The sequence below is a fragment of the Bactrocera oleae genome, chromosome 4 (assembly GCF_042242935.1).
Source record: "Bactrocera oleae isolate idBacOlea1 chromosome 4, idBacOlea1, whole genome shotgun sequence".
Classification (NCBI taxonomy): Eukaryota; Metazoa; Arthropoda; class Insecta; order Diptera; family Tephritidae; genus Bactrocera; species Bactrocera oleae.
The window spans coordinates 14,189,116-14,213,477 of record NC_091538.1 but is presented as its reverse complement, the minus strand read 5'-3'; the positions used below and the strand labels follow the sequence as shown (position 1 = coordinate 14,213,477).

General features: G+C 33.5%; 1 protein-coding gene across 15 annotated transcripts in view; it reads left to right on the top strand.

The window, feature by feature from the left end:
• The window catches only part of unc-104 (kinesin family member unc-104), an 83,484-nt gene that overhangs the window by 45,099 nt on the left and 14,023 nt on the right, over nucleotides 1-24,362 (top strand). For 7 of the 15 annotated variants that reach the window (XM_070109101.1, XM_070109103.1, XM_036375254.2 and 4 more), the window contains 8 exons: nucleotides 15,269-15,413; nucleotides 16,717-16,799; nucleotides 16,980-17,219; nucleotides 17,703-17,887; nucleotides 19,333-19,588; nucleotides 20,137-20,300; nucleotides 21,719-21,858; nucleotides 22,350-22,391. In XM_070109101.1, coding sequence (XP_069965202.1) covers nucleotides 15,314-15,413; nucleotides 16,717-16,799; nucleotides 16,980-17,219; nucleotides 17,703-17,887; nucleotides 19,333-19,588; nucleotides 20,137-20,300; nucleotides 21,719-21,858; nucleotides 22,350-22,391 — 1,210 coding nt within the window. In that variant the 5' untranslated portion in view covers nucleotides 15,269-15,313. Of the gene's footprint in view, nucleotides 1-1,831; nucleotides 2,551-5,223; nucleotides 5,457-8,651; nucleotides 8,671-15,246; nucleotides 15,414-16,716; nucleotides 16,800-16,979; nucleotides 17,220-17,702; nucleotides 17,888-19,332; nucleotides 19,589-20,136; nucleotides 20,301-21,718; nucleotides 21,859-22,349; nucleotides 22,392-24,362 lie in introns of those variants that run through there. The other 8 variants (XM_036375261.2, XM_036375280.2, XM_036375274.2 and 5 more) reach the window with 6 other exon arrangements.

Sequence of the window (24,362 nt, the reverse complement as noted above, 5' to 3'; positions counted from 1 at the left end):
TTAGTTCTATGTTTATGTAATTCCAAAAAACGATTTGTTTTTATAAATTACCAAAACCATACAAATATTTTTGAGAAATTTCGGATAAATAAGTATTCAGAAACTCAGGAAAATTTGTAACTTTAACAACAATATTTTAAATAATTGTTTTCTTAAAATATGTAATTTAAAAAACAAAACTGGAAAACAAAAATTCCTAGTTTCAAAAATAGTTTTTAATGGACTTTATTATTATTATATTCTTTCTTATCTAAAATACTTAACTTTTTGTAAACTTATATTATATTACACATACTTGCGTCTGTCCGATTTCTTTTCTATTTTATTTTATCCTTCAACCAATTCTTCGTCTCCTTTGAGTTGGTTTTTGTTAGTGCTTATGAATAATTTAAGTTGGCATACTCACTTTTCCCACACTCTCATTAGTTGGTAATGTAATACTTATTAGAAGAGCGTAAGTTCAATTCCCAAAAGGCGCATGCGTCAGAAGAAGGGTTCTTTTCGTGTCTTTTTTGTTGTTTTTTATTTTGATTTATGGTGATATGCGCGTTCGAACAGTGCTGCAAAACGTACAATTTTTAAAACATTTTAATAAGTCATATACTATTCATCACATAGAAATGCGAAGCTCTTTTTTCGAAGGCCATCGCCTTGGTCTTACCTCCAAAAGCTAGGTAGTGCTGAAATTTCAAAACGCAAGATCGAATTAACAAATTGAGATGGGATATGTCAAGAATTTCTCGAAAAGATATATGAGCTTTTTTAATTCCTCCACGCGACCTTATATGGTTGCTATATTTTAAAAAAAAATTTTGAAATCAAAAACTTTTGAAAATTTGAAATGAAAAATTTTGTAAAAATAAATTCGACTTAAATAATTAATTTATCTATAATTGCCTTCAAAAGAGTAAATCTAATATATAAAATGCTCGGGTTATTATACATTTTCAAAAACAATAATTTTCGAAATTTTGAATGCAAATTTTTCAAAAATTAATTTTGGTCAGGTTTAATAGATAGACCTCTAGTCGAATTTTGGAAATCAAAAATTGTATAATAGTTATAACTCGAATTTAGAAACAGGATATATATCAAAAATTTTTTGAAATCAAATATTTTCGAAACTTTTCTTTGAAAATAAATTTATATACCGATATAATGTGCATACATATTTTGGAAACTACAAAATTTTTAGAAATAGTTGTTTTTGAAATACAAAAATTTTCAAAATTTTTAATATTTAAAGGTTACAATGGTTTACTGTTACTTATACGTTTACCTTTTATTCAAATAAACAACGTATAACAGAAAACTAGAAAAGTTGTATATCTAAATTTTAGTTAAAAATTTCTTAAAAATACTTTTAAAAATGTTTTCGAAATATATTTGAAAAAAAACTTATATACAAATTTAATAAATTTCCAAAAGTACTGGTTCCTGAACAGTCAATAAAAATCACCTTGTACATTTATGTATATTTGCCTTGAAAAAGGTTCTTGCAAGTGTCAGTTTAGTCGTTTGCTGCCTTCATGAAGTCGCTTTCAGCCAAGTAACCAACTAAACGCCCATCATTATTATGTAATAAATAGAGATACATATAGTCCTTTGATATATTGCATTTTTTATGTTTATTAGAATAAATTTTGCTCCACTGTACTTCAGTATTGCCTTCGCGAACTTCCATCACACCCAACAACAGTTAATTTCATCGTCATCGTAGCCAACATTGTTGTTGCTGTTGTCATCGTCGTCGCTGCAGTTTGACTCATGCGAGCAGCGAGTTTCAGGTTACCAACGTCTGGCTTACCCTTAAGCCTCGTAGTACTCGGTTGCTCGCAGCTCGTGTCAGGTTGGTTTGTTACGTTAAGGCGCAGACTGAAATAAAGTGCTCGCTACTATCGATTTTTTACAGAAAAATTGAAATTCACACAGAAAACGAAAAGAAAGCCAAAAGTCTTTGCATATATAAAGTTACAAGCAAAATATAAGAAAAAGTGAGAAAAAAATGTATATATGCATTATTTAAAAGTTGCAATAGTAAAATAAACGCAGTGACTGTGTGTTATCAAAAACAAAAAAAATATGTATTCCGATTAACTGTTATACCAACAGCTGAAAATTTTTCACCAATCTATACTGTGTATGTTGGCCTTTGCTAGCTGGCTGACTAGCTGACTGTGTGATTTGCTATAGCTGCGTTTGCCTCCGCGTGTGTGCGTGTGCTAGTGCGTGCCTTGGCCATGCCCTGCACACAAAATAACTGCTTCGCCCCTTCCGCAACACCTCAATGTGCGCCTTTGGCTATTTACTGCTATTCTCGCTATTTCTAACATCAATTTTGGTATTTCTAATATTGACTGCGACAGCGACAAAGGAATCGCTTTTGGAAATTTTACAGTTCAATAATGTGCAACAACAACAACAACAATCATAGCAAAACTAAATGCTAAATATAATGAAAAATATATAGAACGCCTAAAAGTGACCTGCGCAAAATTGTTTCTATTCAGTTTTTACGTATAATACTTGTTGTCTTCAGTTTGGCAATTGGTAAAAACAAAAATGAAGTAGTCAAAATTTGTACTTATGAAAATTAGTCATCATTTTGCAAATCGAAACTTTTCATGTGCATATTAGTTTTTCACATTAATTTGATATATTCATTTACATTTTCGTTTATTATTACTACTATTATTTTTATTACTATAAAAAATGTATCAAAAAGTTTCGTTTTATAATAAATATTCGCTGCTTAGTTTTTAAATATCTAAATTTGTGCGTATTTGTACGTTTTTCGAAAATTTGTTTTGCCTACATACAGGCGCTGCAAAAACTCTAATACATTAGCATTCGTAAAGAGTCCACGTTCTCACATAATACTTTCATACAACGCAATTATATGCCTTCAGCTTTTCTTATATAGTTATAAAAAAATGCTTTGCCTACCTCGAGGCGCGCTTATAAAAATTTTCCACAATATCACTCGTTGCCTTCTTAGAAAAAAAGTAACACTAAAACAGTCTGAAAATGTATATATCAGTTATAAACATAGTGTCACGTACTCGTATGTATGTTGTATACTTTTCGGTTGCTCCCTACATTTTACAAATACTCTGCATATTTTTAGGCGTTTGCATACTCCATCTAAGCACAAAGTAGTTACTCACCTCCAAGCTTAATTTTTTTCAACTCAATACATTATATTTGTGCTCAAATACAATTGAGTCAACATCCATTGCCTACTATTAGGCGCCAGCGCTCGCTTTATACTCTTCTTGAGTCTCAACTTATTTTACACTTCAAGTAACTGCACATATAAGCTACCAACATGAAAATTTATTAGCAAAGGTCATGACAATGCAAACAAAGTTGGACTACATATACACACACACCTCTAAATATGCAGATACACACACTTACGTGGCAACAAACACACAAACATAAATAGGCTTTTGTGTAGTCACTGGTTTTTTCAGTAATCGCTTTGTAGTAAATTTCGGTATGTACAAAATGCTCTACCACTGTGAGTGACAGCAAATATGTGGCTAAACCAGCAATAGCGCCTAAAGGTAGGCTGCGCTATTTTCATTTCAGCGCTGTTTATATAGTTTTCGGTGTGCAAGCGTAAATCTGAGCATGAGTGGTTCGTGGGAGGATATTTACATTACTTTTTATGGTAAACCTTGTAAAAGTAATGACAGATTTTATTTGTTGGTCCTTAAACGTAACCTACAATACAGCAGTCAGGGTGATTGCGTTACGAGCTCACAATTTTTAATATTTTTAACAAACTCGGCAACGCTTAAAGGAACAATCGGTGCACATTTTCAGAAACTGTTTTCTTTTAAAACTTTAACTTAAAAGTTCTTTCTTATGTTATCTGACAGGTCTGTCACAAATTCTTTATAGCCTGAGGTTCATCTATCGAATCAGGGGGGTCTACTTTCCCAAACTTACCGGTTTCTCTGGGTTCAATTGAACTTCGGCTTAGAACTTGCTATAAGTCATATTATTTAGAGAGGTTCGATAAAATTTTTTATGATACAATCAACGAGAAAATGTTAACAGTCTATAAAACAGAAATTTTATTCCAAAAATTACAAAACTTTGTAGTCATGCGATGATTTACATATCCTTCAACATCCTTTTAATATTTTTTTTTTAGTTCCTGATTCATTTTTGTATATATTTTGCTTTTGAATTAAATTTTTTATTTTCATCAAAACTTCTTCGTTTGATTATGTCGTCGCTCATCTGGTCCATCGATTTGTGCATGCGCTTACACCGTTACACGTCAACTAATATCAAATATTACATATTCTAAATCAACCTAACATAAATAAAAAATAAATACATAACCTCAAAAAACTATATGTTTATCACTATTAAAATAGAAAGTTCGCAATAAACTAGAAGAATTTTGAAAGAAAAATATTTTGCGCATTTCACGCATTTTCAGCAGTGTTTTTTCGTGTAGCGCTACGTTGTTTTAAGTGATGTGTATATAGTGCGTACTCGCTCTGACGGCTAAACATTTTTTATGAGTAATATAAGCGCGCTCTCATTTGTAGACTCTCATTTTATACTTCCATTACATTCTACCTGCTTAGTGCCCTATTTTACTCATTTTTAAATACTTCGCTGCCTCTCGCTCTCTCGCTCTGAATTTCATACTCAGTTTTTTTGTTTCTCCCACCAAGTTTTCGCTCAATAATTTTATTTGACTTTCCAGCACTCAGTGAGTCTGTTTGCTATCGAAGTCGCATTGCAATTAGCATTTACGAACGCTAGTGTACGAAAGGACTACTTGTGCTTCGGCTAGTTTGTTTTATGACGAGCGTTTAAGTGACAAATCGTTATAACGGTTTCGTGCTTACGGTCAGTGCATGCGGTTGACGCAAAGTGAAAAGCAAATACAAGTGAAAAAAAATATATTAAAAATAAAAATTTTATATATAAAAAAATTCAAACTTGAAAAAATGTTTTCTTTTTTTGTTATTGAAAAAAAAAATTAAAATTTTGTATTGTAAGTGTAAATCAACAACACTAAAAAACATGTTATGCATAACTCAAAAAATATTAGTGCCAAAAATTGGAAAAGTTATTTGTTCATGATTTTCGCAATAGCATTTGTGAAATGTGCAAAATATTTTTAAAGAACTCAAGTAGTTTTCCAAAATGTCTGTGAAACAGGCATTAATTTATGTTTCTTGAAAATTTCAGCTCAGTGAATACTGTTAGCTCGTGGAACGCACGACTGCTTTTAGCAACTGTTTTAACTACTACGAACATACGAGTAAACGAAAATTTCGAGCATAAATTATTTTTATTAAAATAAAATCTATTATTAAAGTAAAAGTGCTTAAAAATATGAAATTTGCAATATCTACACTATTGGATTAAACTTGCATGCTGTTTTGAAGCAGCATACCGGAGCGGAAGAAAAAGTTTTAAAGGTAAATGTTGTACAGAAAATGATAATGGAAAACAGTGTAATTCTCTTCCGGAAATTTTGTTAGTTGATTGGTTTGATTTGTTTGCTTTTAAGACTTGGACAACAAGATGATGTCGACAATAAGAAACAGTGCGTTACGATTATCAGCTCCACGTTTAGCTTTTAGAAATATTCATTTCCTCATTTGTTTTTATTTAAAGTCACTTTCAATAAAGAATAAAGTCTAGTTTTTATAGATTTAGACACCAATTATAGCAGCACTGCTGGATACTTAGTAGATTTTCTCCCCATAGTTCACTGTGTCCCTTTATTTTATTCGAAAAGTAGAGAATGCTACAAGTTTAAAGCACCCCCGAATAGTTAAGAGTTTCATGAAAAGCCTTCTCAGCTGCCGAGGAGCCACCAACATTAAAAAAACCAGTTATGTTTACCGGAATAGTATTAGAAGATTAGATGTACCTCTACCCCTCCTCTAACTAGTACTACACCAGTGCGTTATTTTTCTTGTCTGTGCTTCTATATTTCACAAAAATGCGTTTCCAAAATTTGTTGCTACAAAAGTAAAAAAAAGTGAAAAGTATGTTTGACTGGTTCCAGAATAAAAAGTCGATCTGCTGTAAACTCTTGAGTTGCTCTCACGATTTTCAGCATTAAGATCGCTTCTTAGTCTATTCTTTAAACTGCAATACTATCCACTCATAAAGAACTTAATTTGACATTTGTATTTTTATAAAGCGAGAGAGATGTACCGAAACGTTAGTAGACTGTTTTCAGGAAAGAATGTGTATAAAACAATGAAATTTTAACTGACATTTTCAAAAACCTATACAGGCGCAAATAGTATATCAGCTTGGTCCAGAAAGCTACAAGAATACTAAACCGATTTGTAAACTGATTTTAAAATTTATGCCCTAAGGACCTTATGGTTTGTCCCAAATTTTGTTGGAACTTTTAGATTCTATTTTTGTATATTTTTAAATTGGTTGTGGGGAAATCCTTCTTTCCGAATGTTTGAAGAAGTCTGAACTTTCGTTAATCGACAATTCGATTATTTGTTATTGCAAGTTGAAACGACTCGCTGTTGATTCTAGTACTTTGTAAATGTCATATACCATATTTGCCTCTGTTAATCTTAACGGTACTACAAGTTTGGAAAACCTAATTTTCTTAAGTTTTCAAAATTAAGGTAAGGTAAGGGATTGCTTTCTTAGCATCTAAGAGTCTTCATCTATTTCAAAGAACGAAGTAAATTTTTGACTGTCTTCCAACTAACAGACCCCTTTAAATATCTACGCTGTTGTGTATACATAATTGATATGAAAATATTATGTAGTATATTTAAATAATATTTTTTCGTCACTCGCTTAATGTGGCAAATCGAACACGCAACTGTAACAATATAACAGAATTCAAACAAAGTGATTTGAAAATAGACTTGCGAAGACGTCTCATACATATTTAAACAAGTTTTTATATGCATTTTCTTAAAAAAAATATTTAGCAATTTTCTTACGCACATTCGACAATTTTATGCTAGCTATCATCAATGAGCGCATAACGCAAAGCAATACATTCACGGATGAGGGTGTGCGCCTTGAAGGGATTCCCTTCAATTCGCTGCCATGAGTCATACAAAAACTTAACATACACATACATAACTACACACACAGCCTTTCGAATACCTTTAGTGTTTATATGGCATAGTTTTGTGCCACTTGCTTTGGCAGTAGTTTTATCGCTCTTCATCAACTGCTGGTGGTGGTTAGCGTTGAAAACTATTGTTTTTGTTATGTCTTCCCATTGATATTATACAATTCGAGTGTGGCGTTGCCACTACCGCACTATACCCACCAATACCCAAACATTCATAAAACTATATACGAGTACTATATGTTTATGCATGGTATATAAGAGAGTGTCTTATATAGGTAGTCTTAACACCTCCTTTTCCCGTTTCGACTACTTTTATCGCTATACTCTACGCTATATTCGATATTGTTAGTATTCTCCGAGAGCTGCTCCGAGGATATAAAAGAGTGTGCCTCTTTCGTTTCACAAACAAATGTCCAAACACACACCCACACTTGCATTCTACAAAACTACTGCGCTTTGTGTTTTTGTTGTAACTTTTGTTCAGAAAACGCTTTCTAATCAGCCAAAGAATGCTCTATTGTTCTTTCACCAATTGTGTTGAAGTTGCCTGCTCAAATATTGAATAACGGCATGTGCGCACAATTGAAATGTCAGATAAAAGATAACATTTGCTTTTATATGTTCAGTTGGCAACTTTTACTAAGTGAAAGAATTTAATTTAGAAATGTTCGAAAGTGATAGTAATAATATCAGAGTACTTCCTGAAGTGAAGTTAGTGATTTGTGCTGCTGATTTTTTAAAAAATGAATTATTAAAAAAAAAAAAACAACAGTGTTAGCTTTTTATCTATATTCGTTGACGCTCACAACTACAGCTATATTATATATAGTAAAAAAAAAATTATTCTCAGTTCCTGTTGTCATAGTAAAAAACGAGGATTCTTGACTAGCCGATTTAAAGGAAAACCTTCAAAAATCATCAAAGCAGTTATTTCTTTTCCGTCTGTTAGTTCGTGGACAAAGAAAATATTTAAACTTTTTGATAGCTAGAAACGTAGGTAACAGAAAAGAAGTGTATTTTCGTTTTTGTCTTTCTTAAGCTAAAATCATTTATTATATATTAAGCTCGATAGAGCTAAGGCTAGTTCTTTGAGGTAAATACTATTAAAAATAATTAATCTAAATATCTAAATTTCATTTCTTAAGTATTAAAAGTTTAATATCAACATATTGTAACGGATTTATCGATAAATCGTCTACCGTGTAACTCACTCTTGAGTTCGATCACTGGATTGTTAAATAAAAGTCCCAATTTAATGGCTATACACTTATCTTTATTTCTAATTCCAACAACTTAACACTTGCTCGCTATTCGAGCTTACCACTTCTTGTCTATGTCTCAATTGCTCTTAACACGACAAAACTCTAACTAGAACTGACAGCCATTATATACTTGTAGTACATCTTTAATAAAACCTCACCTCCAGAACATTCTGATAACTACTCTATCGCTGTCTGATTGCTTTTGGCAATTTATCGTCGGCTCGATTTTGTTCTATGTTCGTCACAATATTAATAGTTGACAATATAGACTTTAAGGGGCTATAGCCACTTGTAAGCCAGGTAAAAGAGATTTAATTTAATATATTAATAAAAGAGGGTACATTTACAGAATATAATGTGCTTTAATACACGACGATTCTTTTTGAAAAACTTTATATGCTCTTGATCTCGTAGTCGCTCACCAGGAGAACCTTAAACAAAAGGTGTCTGGCGATGAGCAAGATTTTTCTGTTCACAACTAACACAAATTCAGAAACGAAAAGAATTGTTTTTACTATAGGGGTCATCCATGTCAAATCAACAAATATTTGGACGCGACCTCCACCGATTCAAATGAATTTTGGTGTAAAGTTTTGTCTTGTCAAAGCTCTTTGCTTTGTCGAAGCTCTGACAAAGGATAAAAATTTTCCTAAGAGCTATGCAAAATTGAAAATTTCACTGTTTTTCCGATTTTATGGGTTTATTTATTTAATATTTGAGAAACTATTGTATATTAAATAAAGAACGCTGGTGCGTTTTCAGAGGACACTTAGAGGTACTAAAAAAAATATAAAAAAAATTTTGACAATTATCAAAATTAAAAAAATTTCGAATTTTTTAAAATCATAACAAGTAACCATTACGGGAAAATTGTGTACTCTTATTATACTTCTTTTTACTTTGGCAGGACTTCGTTTTATGATAAGTCGAAACTTTTCACCAAAATTCATTCGAATCGGTGGAGGACGCGTCCAAATTTTTGTCGATTACACTAAGTTAAAAAATTGTTACAAATACGCCCATATCTCTAAAAGTATTTGCCAGTTCTCCTAGCAGATACCTTATCAATAAACTGTTCAATCATCATAAGGGCGTGTTTGAAAATGTGTCAGAATCTTTTTGAAATACATTCGTTTGACCTTGAATCCCTGTAAGTGATCAAATCTAAATATAATATAATTCTAAAAACAGCTTTTGAGGTTTTTGCTGCCACTATAAATAATCTTTACGTCCTTGATAAAATCCTGATTTTATAAGTCTCTCGACTTTCTTTTTTGCAAATTTTATTTTATAAGCAAAGTTAGTACCAGTCTGACCATGATGCTATAAAGCTCATAAATCCACATTCTGCCTACCTGCTACCTTTAAGTTTCATTTCTTCAACTAAATACTGCAAGACTTTTAGAATTTGGTTGTGAATTTTTTGCAAGAACCAAGGGAAAAAAAGTGGAAAAGTGAGATTATCAAGCTCAGCTTATAAAAGCACTTAGAATAGTATATGTGGTCTATACGTTAAAAGGCATAATTTAAATAAATTTTTTTTTGCCTACTTATAGGCATTGTTCAATTAAATATTTAGTTAGAAAATATTCTCATTTGTTGAAGTATCGTTTAAGTTTTTCAGGGTAATTGCTCTACAACCATTTTATTTAATTTAATTTTAGACAACTTAATATTTCTACAACAACATACAATGTGCTTATAAAGTAGTTTGGAAATCTACTTATGTACACAATTTACCGTTAACTTCCTCATTCACAGAAACTTATTTATAAACAGTCTCACCTAACGACTATAAACTTTTCGCCTAACCGCATTTACTACAAAATATAAAACGGAAATTTAATTACAAATAAGCTCAAGAGCAAAAGCGCCTTATAAAGCAGAAGTTGAAGAAGAAGCAGCAGACGAGAAAAGTCCAAAGTAAATTGTCGCATTTATTGCCAATTTACATGAGTCATCAGTCAGCAAGCAGGCATAAAGCAGAAAGCAGCCAAGAGCAGACATTATGCCACCGGGCGGCAAGTGGAGCCGACAGAAAATGGCGGACGCCATATAACGACAGTTAACAGCAAACAATAACAACAAACATTAACTAATATTTGTTTCAAATTTATGACAGTCGCTGTTGGTTGCTGCCTTATAACGGAAAATGAGGAAGTTAAAAGTCAGCGTGCATGTGTGTGTTACGCGCTTTAACTGAGTGTGTGTGTGTATTTCGGTTGGCGGCAGTCGCATGTGGCGCTGTCGAGTCTCTGGGCCATAAAATACTGTCCCGCCTCATGTGCTCATAAAAATGCGAAAAAAGCGGAATAATAACTGTAAAACTTGGCCACCGAGTTAACTGTGAAAAGAGCATGAATAACGGAAAGCCGTTGGTATGAGCTAACCAATGCTGGCATTAGTTGTTATATGACAGAATAAAATAGTTACTATAAAAGAGCCAACGCAAATAGCAAAGAAAATCGCGTAAACTTTGCTGTTTTGTTTTCTTTGCTCTGGGATGCCACAAAATGAGTCATTCTCGGTTTGGGGGTTGCAAATTTGTTTATTTTCAACTTCTTCTGCTGAAGTCGGAATTAAGTTGCGTGAGAAACTATTTACCATTGAACTGGAAAAGTACAGCTATATATTTTCATTATACCCTGTACTTGGTATACCCCACTTTGTCACGAAGTTTGTAGCACCTAGAGGAAAACGTCGGAGACCCTATAAAATACCATACACATATATATAAGTGATCAGCATGTCGAGCTGAGTGAATTTAGCCATGTCTCTCTGCTTCTACGTCTGTCTCCCCAGGAAGCTGCTCATTTGTCGGAACCGCCGTTATTGGATCACTGTAGTATATAGCTGCCATACAAACTGAACGATCGGAATCAAGTGCTTGTATAGAAAACTTTTTTATTTGAAGCGATATTTCCACGAAAATCGGCATAAGTTATTGTCCAAGACAATAGTGCAATCTCCGCAGAAATTGTTCAGATCGGAGCACTACTACATATAGCTGCCATACAAACTGAACGATCGGAATCCAGTTCTTGTATGGAAACTTCTCTATTTGTGTTGTGTATTCTAGCTTTGCTGCAACGAAAATTAAAATTTAGTTTTACCAAAAACTAGCCAGAACCTCTGACTTTGCAATATCTATAACTTAAGTTTACAATTTCTTCTAGTTATTAGATAATATATAAAAAAAGTCATTATATGACCAGGTGATTTTCAAAAATTGTAATAATATTTTTACATTTCCAAATAATTTTCTGTGACTTTCTCTAAGCGCTTTCATTAATTTGCTGTAAATTATCTTGAAACTATTACCTTAATTTAAAAGCTGTAAAAACTAACGATGTGGTGGAAAATTGTAAACTTTTTGCATTAAAATATTACTTTTTATATTTTTTACACATAAATTACACACACACACACTATTTACACTTATTTACACTAACTCGCATGCAGCGCCACCTGTAAACTTCTCTTCGCTTTTTATGACCTCACTCAAAGCATTTTAAATTATGAAGAACGCTCAGGCGTAGCGTACGGCGAAGCACCACAGGAGTTGGCGACCACGCCACACCATCAATTTAATTAAAACATACCTATGAATTTGCTGAAATTACATTTTTTGTTGCTTACAACAACAGTGAGGCGAAGAAAACAACCCCAACATAAAGTCGTCAGCGAACAAAAACCTTTACAACAACAAATTTGCTGCTCAAAGCGAGTCAACAAATTGCGCGTTGCTTTCTTTCCTCCTTGTTGTTGTTGTTACTGTTGTTGTATATGCGTTATTTTGCCGTTACGGCGCTTTGTTTTGGAAAATTACAAATAATGAAATTTAAATGTAAATAATAAGTGGCTGCGACAACGCGCACTCAAAGCGTGTGCGCAAGTGTTTGTGTGTGTGTGTGTGTGTGTGTATGTATATATGCTTACATTTTACCATTTGTATATACATATATATTTTATATAAATGTTGCACGCATTTGCTGTTGCTATTACGCGCCTTGGCTTCTATTGTTGCTCATACGACGTGGCGACCCAACGCTGAGCACACTCAAGTAGCGCACAGCTGGAGTGAAGTGCACATACAAACATATATATGTATATATGCATAAAAAGAAGCTTTTCTGCGCGCGTGAAACAAATGCGAAGGCACAAAAGTTGCTTTGCCAATTTATGAGCGGATTTACGTAAGCGCTAATGTGCCAGTGTTGCCACAGATGTACACACATATATTGTAAATATGTGTTTGTGCCTGTTTTGTGTTTGTATGTGCGTCTTGTGTGTGGGTTGGCATTCATTAAAGTAGAACTTAGCTACTTTGTGGCAACTTTTCTGACTTTTTCCTTTTTACGCATACAAACAAAACATACACATTCTCGTATAAGCTCACACATACATAGTATGTACATATATGCCATAATGCAGGTGCTCAGCGTAATAAACAAATTAATGTGGTAACTATGCGCGAGTTGTTACGAATTTCTTTTCCGCAACTTTTCAACGCTCTCCCAACCACTCTCTTATACCTGTCGGTATATATGTGCCGTTAGTTTGACGGCTAACGCACATTTGCTACATAACTAGAAACAGTAGCGGCGAAAAACTTCGCTCACTTCAACGTCACTAAAGCAGCTAATTTTATTATTGCTAAGCGTTTTCTTATTCCCACAATGATTTATGAGTGTGTGTATGTGTATATTTTGACATTTTGTTGAAGCGGCATTAATTGGCAACTTTAGTTGCGCAATGACGCTACTTACAGATATTAATATGTTTATGTTTGTGTTGCTATATGCACCTGAAAATATGCTATATTCGAAAATGTGTGCCGCGTATACCTCTCCTGCTATGGTGCTAATGTTAGCTCAAGCTTTAAGCCAGCTTAAATGCATTTTTTATTCTAAAAATAGATTTCTGTTTTAAATATAACCGTTATATACGCTTTAAGCCTCCTTAGTGTAACTTTTTATTTAAAAAATAAATTTATGTTTTAAGTATAACCGTTATATAAGATCCAGTAAAAAAAAATCCACTCCCACGACAGTCGGGTCTACGTAACCAGAACGAATCCGAATTTGTATCCGGCCAAGGACTGTCAATTCGGTGGAATTCTGCCGCTACAACAACAACAAAAACATCGAGTAAAAATATATCCTTTATAAATCCTCTATTTTTACATTAAATTGAAGATTTTATTTTGCACAGCTAGAATGCGCCGATTTAGATCAGATATGCACCATTTTATTCGATAAATTGTTGCCTTTTTTAAGTAATTTCCTAATATCACACTAATAAAACTCCTCGTCTTAATTGCCGAAAAACTGGGATAGTCGATTGCCGCAAGGTTGTCTTGAGAAGAATTTTTCAACAGCCAAACACTCGCGATAGACAGGAATATGTAGTAAATACTTGTTGCCAGCTTCGGACTATGAATTATATAAGAAATTTAAAACCAAACTTCCAAAGTGATTTCCTGCCTATACCGCCAAACAAATAGCAAAACCTACCTGACCGTCCATCCTGACTTGGCCAGACCCACTCACCGCGATTCGACCACTATGTTGTCGTAAATGACCCAACCTTTTCCAGTAATAAACATTCGCTACAGAAATGTTTCGATTTTGCTGTGATACAGCAGCAATTCGTAGGTGGAAATTGACCATCCAGAGCGTGGTTCTCTGTGCTCCAAACCAGCACAAGAAATACAGAAGTCACAAAAAAAGACATACAATAAGATTTCTTTGAAAGAACTGGCAGACGGATCAAGGCGAGAAGAAATGCCTTAAGAACATGTAGATCCTGTGCAAGAGCTCCGAAGAAAACTCGCATGTGTTTTACTCACACGGTCTTGAAAGGACTGCGTCACAACCTACTGGCAGCACATGCGAGCCGGATGGGCATACCATAAGTAGCGACGACACATGCAGAAAGCGTAGAGAAGTACGCATAAGATAGACGTCGGAATACCTTCTTTACCTCTGTCTAGCATTATCTAAAACTTGTATTAAATATATAGGAGCTTCGCAGTTCAAGGGACTAGATGAAGAATCAAAATTAGATATCAAGTCGCTCTTAAAGTTCGCAAAAAGCGTTGACATCCTTTGTGACGTATACTTCAACATAAATTAAACTGAGCCTCCATTTGATTACCAAGGACCAGTAGGGTTATGTATGGCGTGACAGCCAGACAATATAACCTATCCTAGCCTATGACTTTCTAACGCCATATAGTGTAACCCAATCACACTTATCAAACGCGAGATACATACTACTAAAATTAGCTATAGAAAAAATAATGGTTTTCATTTTACAAAACCTTATTTTAATTATTTTTCCCAAAAAAGTATGTAATGAAATGGTCAGTAACGGAGTTAAAACCTAGGTGTCCATTGATAAACCCATTACTAGATTTGGTTCGTCTATCAAAGCACATAAATATAATATCTAAGACAAGTATTTAGTTTCACAGCTGCTTTGACAGCTATTTCTTTAGCAAGTAACTAAACATTTTTATATTCAAAAATTTATTTATTTTTTTAGCGTATATGACTAGCACAGCATCTCTTTCAGAGCCGTTATGTTTTGGTATAGAACAATAAGAAAGTTAATTGAAGTTGTTTCGAATTTTCTTCGATTCTATTTTTTCAAAACTTTTAGAAACTTGTGCGCATAAATGGCAAACTTTAAAAAGAAAGGTGCTCAATTTAGAATTTCTCGAATATCGTTATTTTTTAAATTTATAATGATATCTTAACACTGCTTGATTTTTGGTTTTAGAATTATCGAAAAATAATTCGTTATTTTCAAATTTATAAAAACCATTATACCCATACACCAAAAAACTTAATAATTACTTACTTAAAATAGATTCTACTTTATTTACTTGCAGCTTCTAGTGCGTTATTAAGGCCTTTGGGCCTCTCTCATCGCCAAAATGTCATCCGTTAAGGTGGCGGTTCGAGTGCGACCCTTCAATTCGCGTGAAATCGGTCGAGAATCAAAATGTATAATTCAAATGAGCGGTGCAACCACTGGTGAGTATAACAATATATATATTTATATATAAATATATAATTATAATCATCTAGCTAAGGTTCGTTAAATAGTAGAGAGAATATAAAAAAATGAGGTACTCAGAGTTGTCCAAACAACATATGGACTCAAATGTTATCATTTAAAAACTATTCCACTGAAGACAGCATTGTAAGATTGAATCCTCGAAAGGCTAAAATAGAACACTTCACATAATTGTCCTCAAAGTACAAGCCTTAAGGCGGAATCACAGGCGACTTTTAAGTTGATGAGCTGGCTAGGTGAGGTACCCGAGCGCCACTACCGGTGCTTCCCTCTCCTCGTGGTTTCTACTACTATATAACTGGGCTTCGTGGGAGCTTGGCCAGCGCTGGGTTACCATCGGTGCATGAGCTGTTGCAAGCTCCTTTTGGCGCAAGATCGATGTTAAGAGGTCTAGTGAGCTCTTTGACCATTGTAAGGCTAGACGCTTTTTAGTTTTAAGGCTTCTAACAGGCCATTGCCATATCGACATCCATGCTGTAAGGTTGGGAATCTTACCGGGAGCCAGCTGTAGAAGCTGTATGAAAAAAGACGAGGTGCAAATATCTCAACACGTCCTTCTCGATTGTCCCACGTTTGCGTGATCAATTCTTAAACACTTAAAAGCTCATACTTTCAGACAGCCCACCGAACTTTTTGGGAAATAAAATTAATACAAATTTGTATTGGTCACTTGGCGCTATGCTCACTTATATGACTTATAAAATCGTACACAGCAGTTCTATTGTTATGGCTTCACAAAAAACTGCATACGGTAGTGCGATCTCTGGATCAGCTATCAAACCTAACCCTAAGCTAATGCTAATTTCGCTTTATATACCATTACTTTCAAGTGCAGAATTTAAAAAAAGCTCTATAAAGTCTTCATAATGGCTTAATTTTTCCTGCACCCACTGTAATAGCAGATTACAGTTCTCTTGCGTTCGCAGGTAGAAAAATGTCGTTTAATAAGCATGCTTGTCAGAGTCCACTATTTCTAAAAGCGCATAATGGTTATAGTTTCAGACATAGTAAATAATTAGTTTCGGAAACCAGCTGTAAAAGGACTGAACCGAGTAACTCATTAATCTAGAGGCAAACACTACAAAAAGTCTCTATGGGTTTAAATATAAAATATATATAGTATATATATTCTCGGATTCAAGCCATTTTTCAAATATATTTTTTTAATATTCTGACTGATTTTCGAGCATAAAATAAAAAAAAAGAAGTTATTATGGAAAGTTATAATAACTGTATCATATATTATTTCCTTCCTTGCAGCTATCACAAATCCCAAAGTACCACTAAACAGCAGCGAAGCCATCAAAAGCTTCAATTTCGATTATTCTTATTGGTCACATGATGTAAGTACATCTGCAGCAAATACCAAAAAAGAACACTGTACAAAGAAACAAGGCTTGCACTTAACAAAGTTTCCTACTCACAATGCATTTAAAACACTTGTACTTGATAATTAATCAAATGAAAATACTTTTTAATTGCATTTTTTTGTCACACTTTCCTTTAACAAACTTTTGCCACAGCCACGGGATCCCGAATTCTCCACTCAAGAAATGGTCTACAAGGACATCGGCGAGGAGATGTTGCAGCACTCCTTCGACGGCTACAATGTATGCATATTCGCCTACGGTCAAACCGGTGCCGGCAAATCATACACAATGATGGGCAAGCAGGAGGAGCATCAGGAGGGCATTATACCGATGATTTGTAAGGATCTCTTCAATCGTATACATGACACGGAAACAAACGAACTCAAGTATTCGGTAAGTTGAGGGCACTGCAACGACTTGAGAAGCAAACAAATGTTGTGAAGCGAAAAGTAATAAAGTATAGTGAGGTGAAATGTGATGAGAAGTGAAGTGCAGCGAACGAGAAAGCAAAATCACAAATAAAACGTGTGGAGAAAAGTGTGACGAGGAGACGAGTGGATGGTTGTGCATTTGGTTGTGAATGTGTTGTCGCTTTAGAATGCAAGTGCTGACAGTTGTCTCAGTAGCGGTAAGTGTGTGTGCGCGCGTGTGTGTGAAAAGGGATTTATGCGCATAGTTTATGCATATAAAAGCGACACTATAAAACGAATTTACAATATTGCGAATGCTTGCAACACTCATGTAAATATTGCTAGCGCTCATGTTGTCGCTTGGCATACTGATGCATACGCCCTCATTTATTACAATTTTCTCTATTATACTCTGCTGTTGTATTGCTCCTTACTTATTTATCTTGATTTCTTTGCGCGCATTCAGGTTGAGGTTTCATATATGGAAATCTATTGCGAACGTGTACGCGATTTATTAAATCCGAAGAACAAAGGCAACTTGCGTGTACGTGAGCATCCATTGCTTGGTCCATATGTGGAGGATTTATCCAAGTTGGCCGTCACCGACTATCAGGACATACACGATCTCATCGATGAGGGCAACAAAGCGCGGTAGGCAAATGTTGATGAATAAATAAATGAGATTTTCTATTTTTATTTATTAAATTAATATGTTTTTTTTTAATGAAAATACGCTAACTTATTTCAAGTCATTAGGAGAGTGCCATAAAGAATAAAGAAAATAATTAAATAAATATAATAATATTATTAATGAGGTTGAGACATTGCTAGTGGGAAGTCAAAGCTAGCGTTAAGTATTGTATATAAAACTTAACGGTTTTTAAAATTAAACAAGAAAAAACGTTGACTTCGGCGGCACCAGAACTTTATTACACGTGCATTTTTTTTTAGCATAAAAGGGTATAAAAAGATCTTCCTCTTAATATTGATCGTTCAGTTTGTATGGCAGCTATATAATATAGTGGTTGGATTTAAAAAATTTCTTGTCTTGGACAAGAACCCATGCTAATTTTCATGAAGATATTTTGTCAAATAAAAAAAATTTCTATACAAGAACTGGATTTTGATTCTTCTGTTTGTATGCCAGCTATATGCATTATAGCGTGATCTGAAAAATTTCTTTGAATATAGTAGCATTGGCTTGGACAATATTCTTGCCAAAAATTCATGAAAATATCTTGTCAAATAAAAAGTTCGCATGCAAGTACTTGAGTTTAATCGGTCAGTTTGTATGGTAGCTATATGCCATAGTTGTCCGGAGAAGATGTCACTAGGAGTAGGCACCGCGACGTCAAGGTGAGAGAAGATTTCAGAATGTCCCTCTATGGGACTGTTGATGTGTCTGGTTTCACGGAGTCTGGTAGCATACCTCGCAGCAATGCTAGTTTTAAATATCCCGTTCTGATGTGACCTGTATTCTGGTGAGTGCCTTCTGCATCGACCGGAACTAATGGTAGTCAGAAGGGTTAAGATAAATACCATATGCAACAAAACTTCCTAGCCGCTTTTTCCTAAATATTTAAACGGTCTTATGACCCGAGGTCTTGCATTGTCATGATGAAAAATTATTGTCTCGTGTCTAATCGCCAATTCTTTGTGTTTTTCGGCAACCACTCACTTCAATTTGTTGAGTTGTTGTCGATAGCGTTTCCGAGTAATGGTGTCACACAGTTTTAGATGCCACCAAACAAAAATCATCACCTTAGCGTCGTGAATATTAGGCTTTGCCCTTGATTTGACCGGTTGACCAGGTTTCACATATGACTTTTTGCATTCAGGGTTCACCAGTTAAACTCCGATGCAAAAACGACTTATTTTTGTAGCGTTCAAGTAGCATTTATGAAATAAAAAATCGTCTTGCAACGTCTCTTAATTGAAGCCAAGTGAGAGATACAATTGCAATTAAGTGTTTTATTTTTTATGTCAACAAATATATTATTTAATAATTCTCGCTAATTATTAACGACATTTAATCCATTAAAAATTATACATAATTAATTTTTATTATTATTTTTATGCTCTCTTCTCTCTATCAGCACTGTGGCCGCTACCAACATGAATGAGACCAGCTCTCGCTCACATGCAGTTTTCACCATATTCTTTACTCAACGTCGTCACGACAATATGACCGATCTGACCACCGAGAAGGTTTCGAAAATTAGCTTGGTCGATTTGGCTGGTTCCGAACGCGCGGACTCGACTGGCGCTAAAGGCACACGTCTAAAGGAGGGTGCTAACATTAATAAATCTTTGACAACACTCGGCAAAGTTATCTCGGCCTTGGCCGAAATTGTAAGTAATAATTTTAAGATGAAAGCAGAAATTTATTGGTTTATATGTTTAAAAAAGCAGCAATTTTTGAAGCTTTTACTATTCACATGCCTTTTTTGCTCTTATTTATCTCTCATTCATCCAATGCTGAACAATTTCGCACAAAAAAAAAATTGAATAATGAATATTGGAAATTCGAACACTGAAAACAATTGTGAATTTTCAAAATTTTGTAACAATTTCACATTAAATAAAAACAGTCTGTAAGTATTAATCTTAATTAAAGCGAAATAATTAATTTTACAGTGAAAAAAATTAGAGGTTGGAATAGCGAAAATTTATTTATTTAAATGTTTACAAAAATATAATATAATAAATTTTAAATAAATATTATAATATTTGTAAAATTTTTATTTATAAGCCATAATAATATTGCAAAAAGTGCAAAAAGCCATTATAACATCATAAATATTCATTTAACTATTTGAGTCATACAATTTTCCACTGTGTAGCTTTTTACCAGCATATATGGTTTTATTTTAATCTGCTTTATTACGGTCGAATTATAGGCTTCTAAAAACAAGAAATCAAAGAAAGCCGATTTTATACCATACCGCGACTCCGTTTTAACCTGGCTGTTGCGCGAAAATCTAGGTGGCAACTCTAAGACCGCTATGATTGCCGCCATTTCCCCAGCAGATATTAATTACGACGAAACATTGAGCACATTGCGGTAAGTATCTGAAAATGTTGAATAGTTATTATGAGAAAACTTAGCTGATATAATTAGAAATTGTTTCAAAACCAAAAAACAAAAACGTTAACTTCGGTTGTACCCTATTCAGGATATAATACTAAGCCTCGTCTTTTGGCAAATTTTTCTGTCGTTCAATATTCTATTATAAATTAATTATTCAGACTCTAAATCAATTAGGCAACTGTTAAAAAATAATAGGAGCATGAGATCAATGATATTAATGATAACTCTAAAAAGTTTCTAACCTCAATCATAAGCTTGAAGAACAAGCGAGGAGTTTTTTGCAATCGATAAATCACTAAAACAGAACGAAATGAATGGATCATCTGTAGACCTACAACCTGTTCTCTGCTGTTAGTAATTTTGAATGAGCTCTTAAGTTCCTTTCTGTAAACCGACTCGAAAAATTCGCTGAGTTAAGTTATGTAAAGGTTTACACTTCTTAGGTGCAGCGCCGAATTCATATAGCTTGAACAAGGGTGAAATACAATTTTTTTTCCAGGAAGTCAAAACTTTTTTAATCTATTGACATATTACTAATTATGCCACTTCGATTATTAAACTGTGTCTAAAATACACGAACTGTGGAAAATAATAAATTTTGGGAAAATGGAGAACAAAGGGCAGTCATATCACTGGATATATCTTCTTTTACTAGAAGTTTTAGTGAGACGAGAGAAATTCTGACCGTACAACACTTTGTGAAATTACATATCATGGCTTACTTTCAACGAGTCACGTGTTTAAACCTCAGCCCTACCATACACACGGATAGCCAATCGGCAATGCTGGTCTTGTCGACGCCAAAGTTTAATTCCAGCGTAGTCAACAATTGCAGAAAAGCTTTAAGCTCACTTGTCATTAATTTGCGTTCCCGGTCGTAAGAACATTTTCGGCACCAAAGAAGCAGACGAGTTGGCCAAAGTGGACCCTATTTAGACGAATCCGAGGCGGAGTTAATATTATGCCCGCTGGAAACGATCAAGAAATAACTTTATACTCATTTTGAATAAAGAGCTCAGAATAGATGGAAATCATTAATCAACTGCAAGATAACGAAGAAGATTTGGTCCAAGTAGGACAAGACTAGACTTATTAAATAGGTTCAAGAGGGGTACATACGGTTTTACAGCCACTGTAACGGCTACTCCCTTACCTCCTTTTCTCTCTTCTTTTTCTCTTTGGTTCAATTCCGTCACTCTGTTTCTGGGTTACTGTACCCGTCAAACCAACAATAAAAGCAAGCAGTAGCTGCGTCTTTTTTTTCGAAAATTTGAAACACGTTTCCTTTTATTGGTTACAAACCTAAAATTCTTCAAAGACAAACTATTTGATATTTTAAAAACATACTTTTTTTGACAATATTTATTAATTTCTTTACTTGCTTTCTGCAGTTATGCCGATCGCGCCAAACAGATCGTTTGCAAGGCCATCGTCAACGAGGATGCCAACGCTAAACTTATACGTGAGCTCAAAGAGGAGATACAGAAGTTGCGCGATCTCTTGAAGGCCGAGGGCATTGAAGTGCAAGAAGGTAGGTGTCATGTACAATTTGCCGGCAGTTTTACGCTTGTTTATAGTACTTATTAATTTAAAAACGTATATTGTATAGTTAATTGGATTAAAATAGCAGCGCACTAACTTTCCATAATTCGATTACTAACCCACGCCGAAATGTATGCAATAGCAATTGAACTAGAAGCAAAGAATAAAGCTTAAAATTAATTACGAAAAAAATATTTAATTAAAAATTATTACAAATAATTGAAAATAAAATTAAAAACTTAAAAAAAGAAATAACACAAAAAAAAAAATTAAATATTAAAACGCCTAGCATAAATTTCATTCGAACGAAATAATTTTTCAAAAAAATCATTAAAAATACAGCACATAAATCATATTCATATTTCAATTGAAATTTTATGTACTTAATTGACTTAACGCAGATTTATAATTAATTTAAACATTAACAAAATTAAATTCAAACAACACGAGCCTATATAGTCTATACATATTCTCATTTAGGGCCCGATGGTAAAGTGGTTTGTGAGAAGCGCGACCCGAATAGTAAGTAGAACTGCTAAAAAAAAAACAAGTATGCCAACAAACAAATAGCAATTTCCTTAATCAAATTATGCCACGGCTTTGCAATTTTATATGAAAAATAAGCGAAAATAAAATTATTACTCGCAAATTAAGTGCAATTATTATGCAACCGCAACCACAGAATTAATTATGCATATGTATATGTGTCCAAACATACATACTAGTCCAAACGAAATCGTACAAAGCTAACACACGCGCGCACATACACCCACACAGTCGAAGGAAATTAATGCGCATTGCACGCTTTTAGTAAAAAAAATGAAAATATTTAACTTACAACAACAAAAACAAGCTATTTGTAGATGCCTAGTTACCAAACTGACCACAAAAAGTGCTTAAACACTAATTAATACCCAATAAATGCTGCCGCTTGTGTGTATTAAAATACGCGTGCGTGTGTGTATGTGTGTGCGTATTTGAAGCGAACAAATAATAACTAATATTATTTCTAAACCTGTTGTGCAATTTTCACGCTTGCTAATGTGTAAACTACGTCGATTTATATAACCAACATACTTAATACCATATATATATTTTTAATATAAATATATACAAAAGTTAACCAAAGTAAAATTTTTGAAATCTACTTGTGTGTGTGTGTGTACTTGTACTCTCAACATAACCTTACTTTTGACATGCTTCTTTTGCGTTCCCGTGCTCAATTTTGAAATATTTTCAATTACTTACATAAACGAATTTACAATAGTAGACATTAGTACACTGGTGGTCATAAAAATGGTGTCACAATAACTTTATGTGCGAATGTGGTAACCCACTCTAAAATGTACGAAAAATTAAAAATCTTTATTGATTGCCTTTTATTTGATACCAATATTGCAATACCGATGATATTTTAACAATTTAAGGTGGCAACCTTATAAAAAAAAAAATCACAAGCCGAAATTTTTCTTCAACATTTTTAGTTTTTTATTATAATTTTTTTTTATTTCATAAATTTAATGAAATACAAAATTCAACAAGTGGCAACCTTTTGCCAAACAATATGCAACTCTGAGCTATTTGTACGATTATGCATTAAGTTTGACATTCGAATAGCAATTAGTACTTTTTTATATTTTTTATTATGTTCAAATAAATGGCGATTCTTCTTAAAATTAATGCCATTAATTTAATGGTTGAAAAAATTCAACAAGTGGCAACCATCTGCTAAATAATTTTTAACTCTAAGCTATGTTATATGCATTAAGTTTGACCCACATATTGTTAATATCGTTTTTGTAACTTAATATTTGCAAAACAGTGGCAACCCTGCTCAAAAATACCTTGTTTATTTCCTTAAAACTAATAATTATTTTAATGCTCATAATGTCATGTATTTCGCGAACTTAATTAATTTAATTGTGAAAAAACAGCTGGCAACCCTACTTAAAATAATGTTCAACTGTAAATTTTAAGCACTTCAGTTTGTTTTCTGTATAACGATCATTCGTCATTTTCTTAAAAAAATTATTAACAGCTGTAACTTTGCTCAAAATATTTATACTGACTTCCATATCTAGCTTTATCATATCAACTTGTTTACAAATTTTTTTAGTTTTTTGTTGAATAAATATTTGTAAACAGGTGGCAACGTTCTAACTTTATGTTAGAAAATTTTTTAAATTTAAATTATAATAAAATCGTATTATTATAGCCACATAGTTAATAAGAATTGTTTGAGAGGCATCTTTGTGCTCATTTTTATGACCGCCAGTGTAGCCATACAACGAATATCTAATATAGTAATTGTGCGTCCGACATATTTGTATGTATTGTACTCGTCCGCAATATGTATTTCTGCAAAATTACAAATATACAATTAACTGTGTATCAACACTAATTTCGAAATTATTTTGCGCTTCCGCCACTTTAATACGCAAACTGGAAATGAAAACATTGTCATGTTTGTTTTTTAATCTCATAGCTTATTTA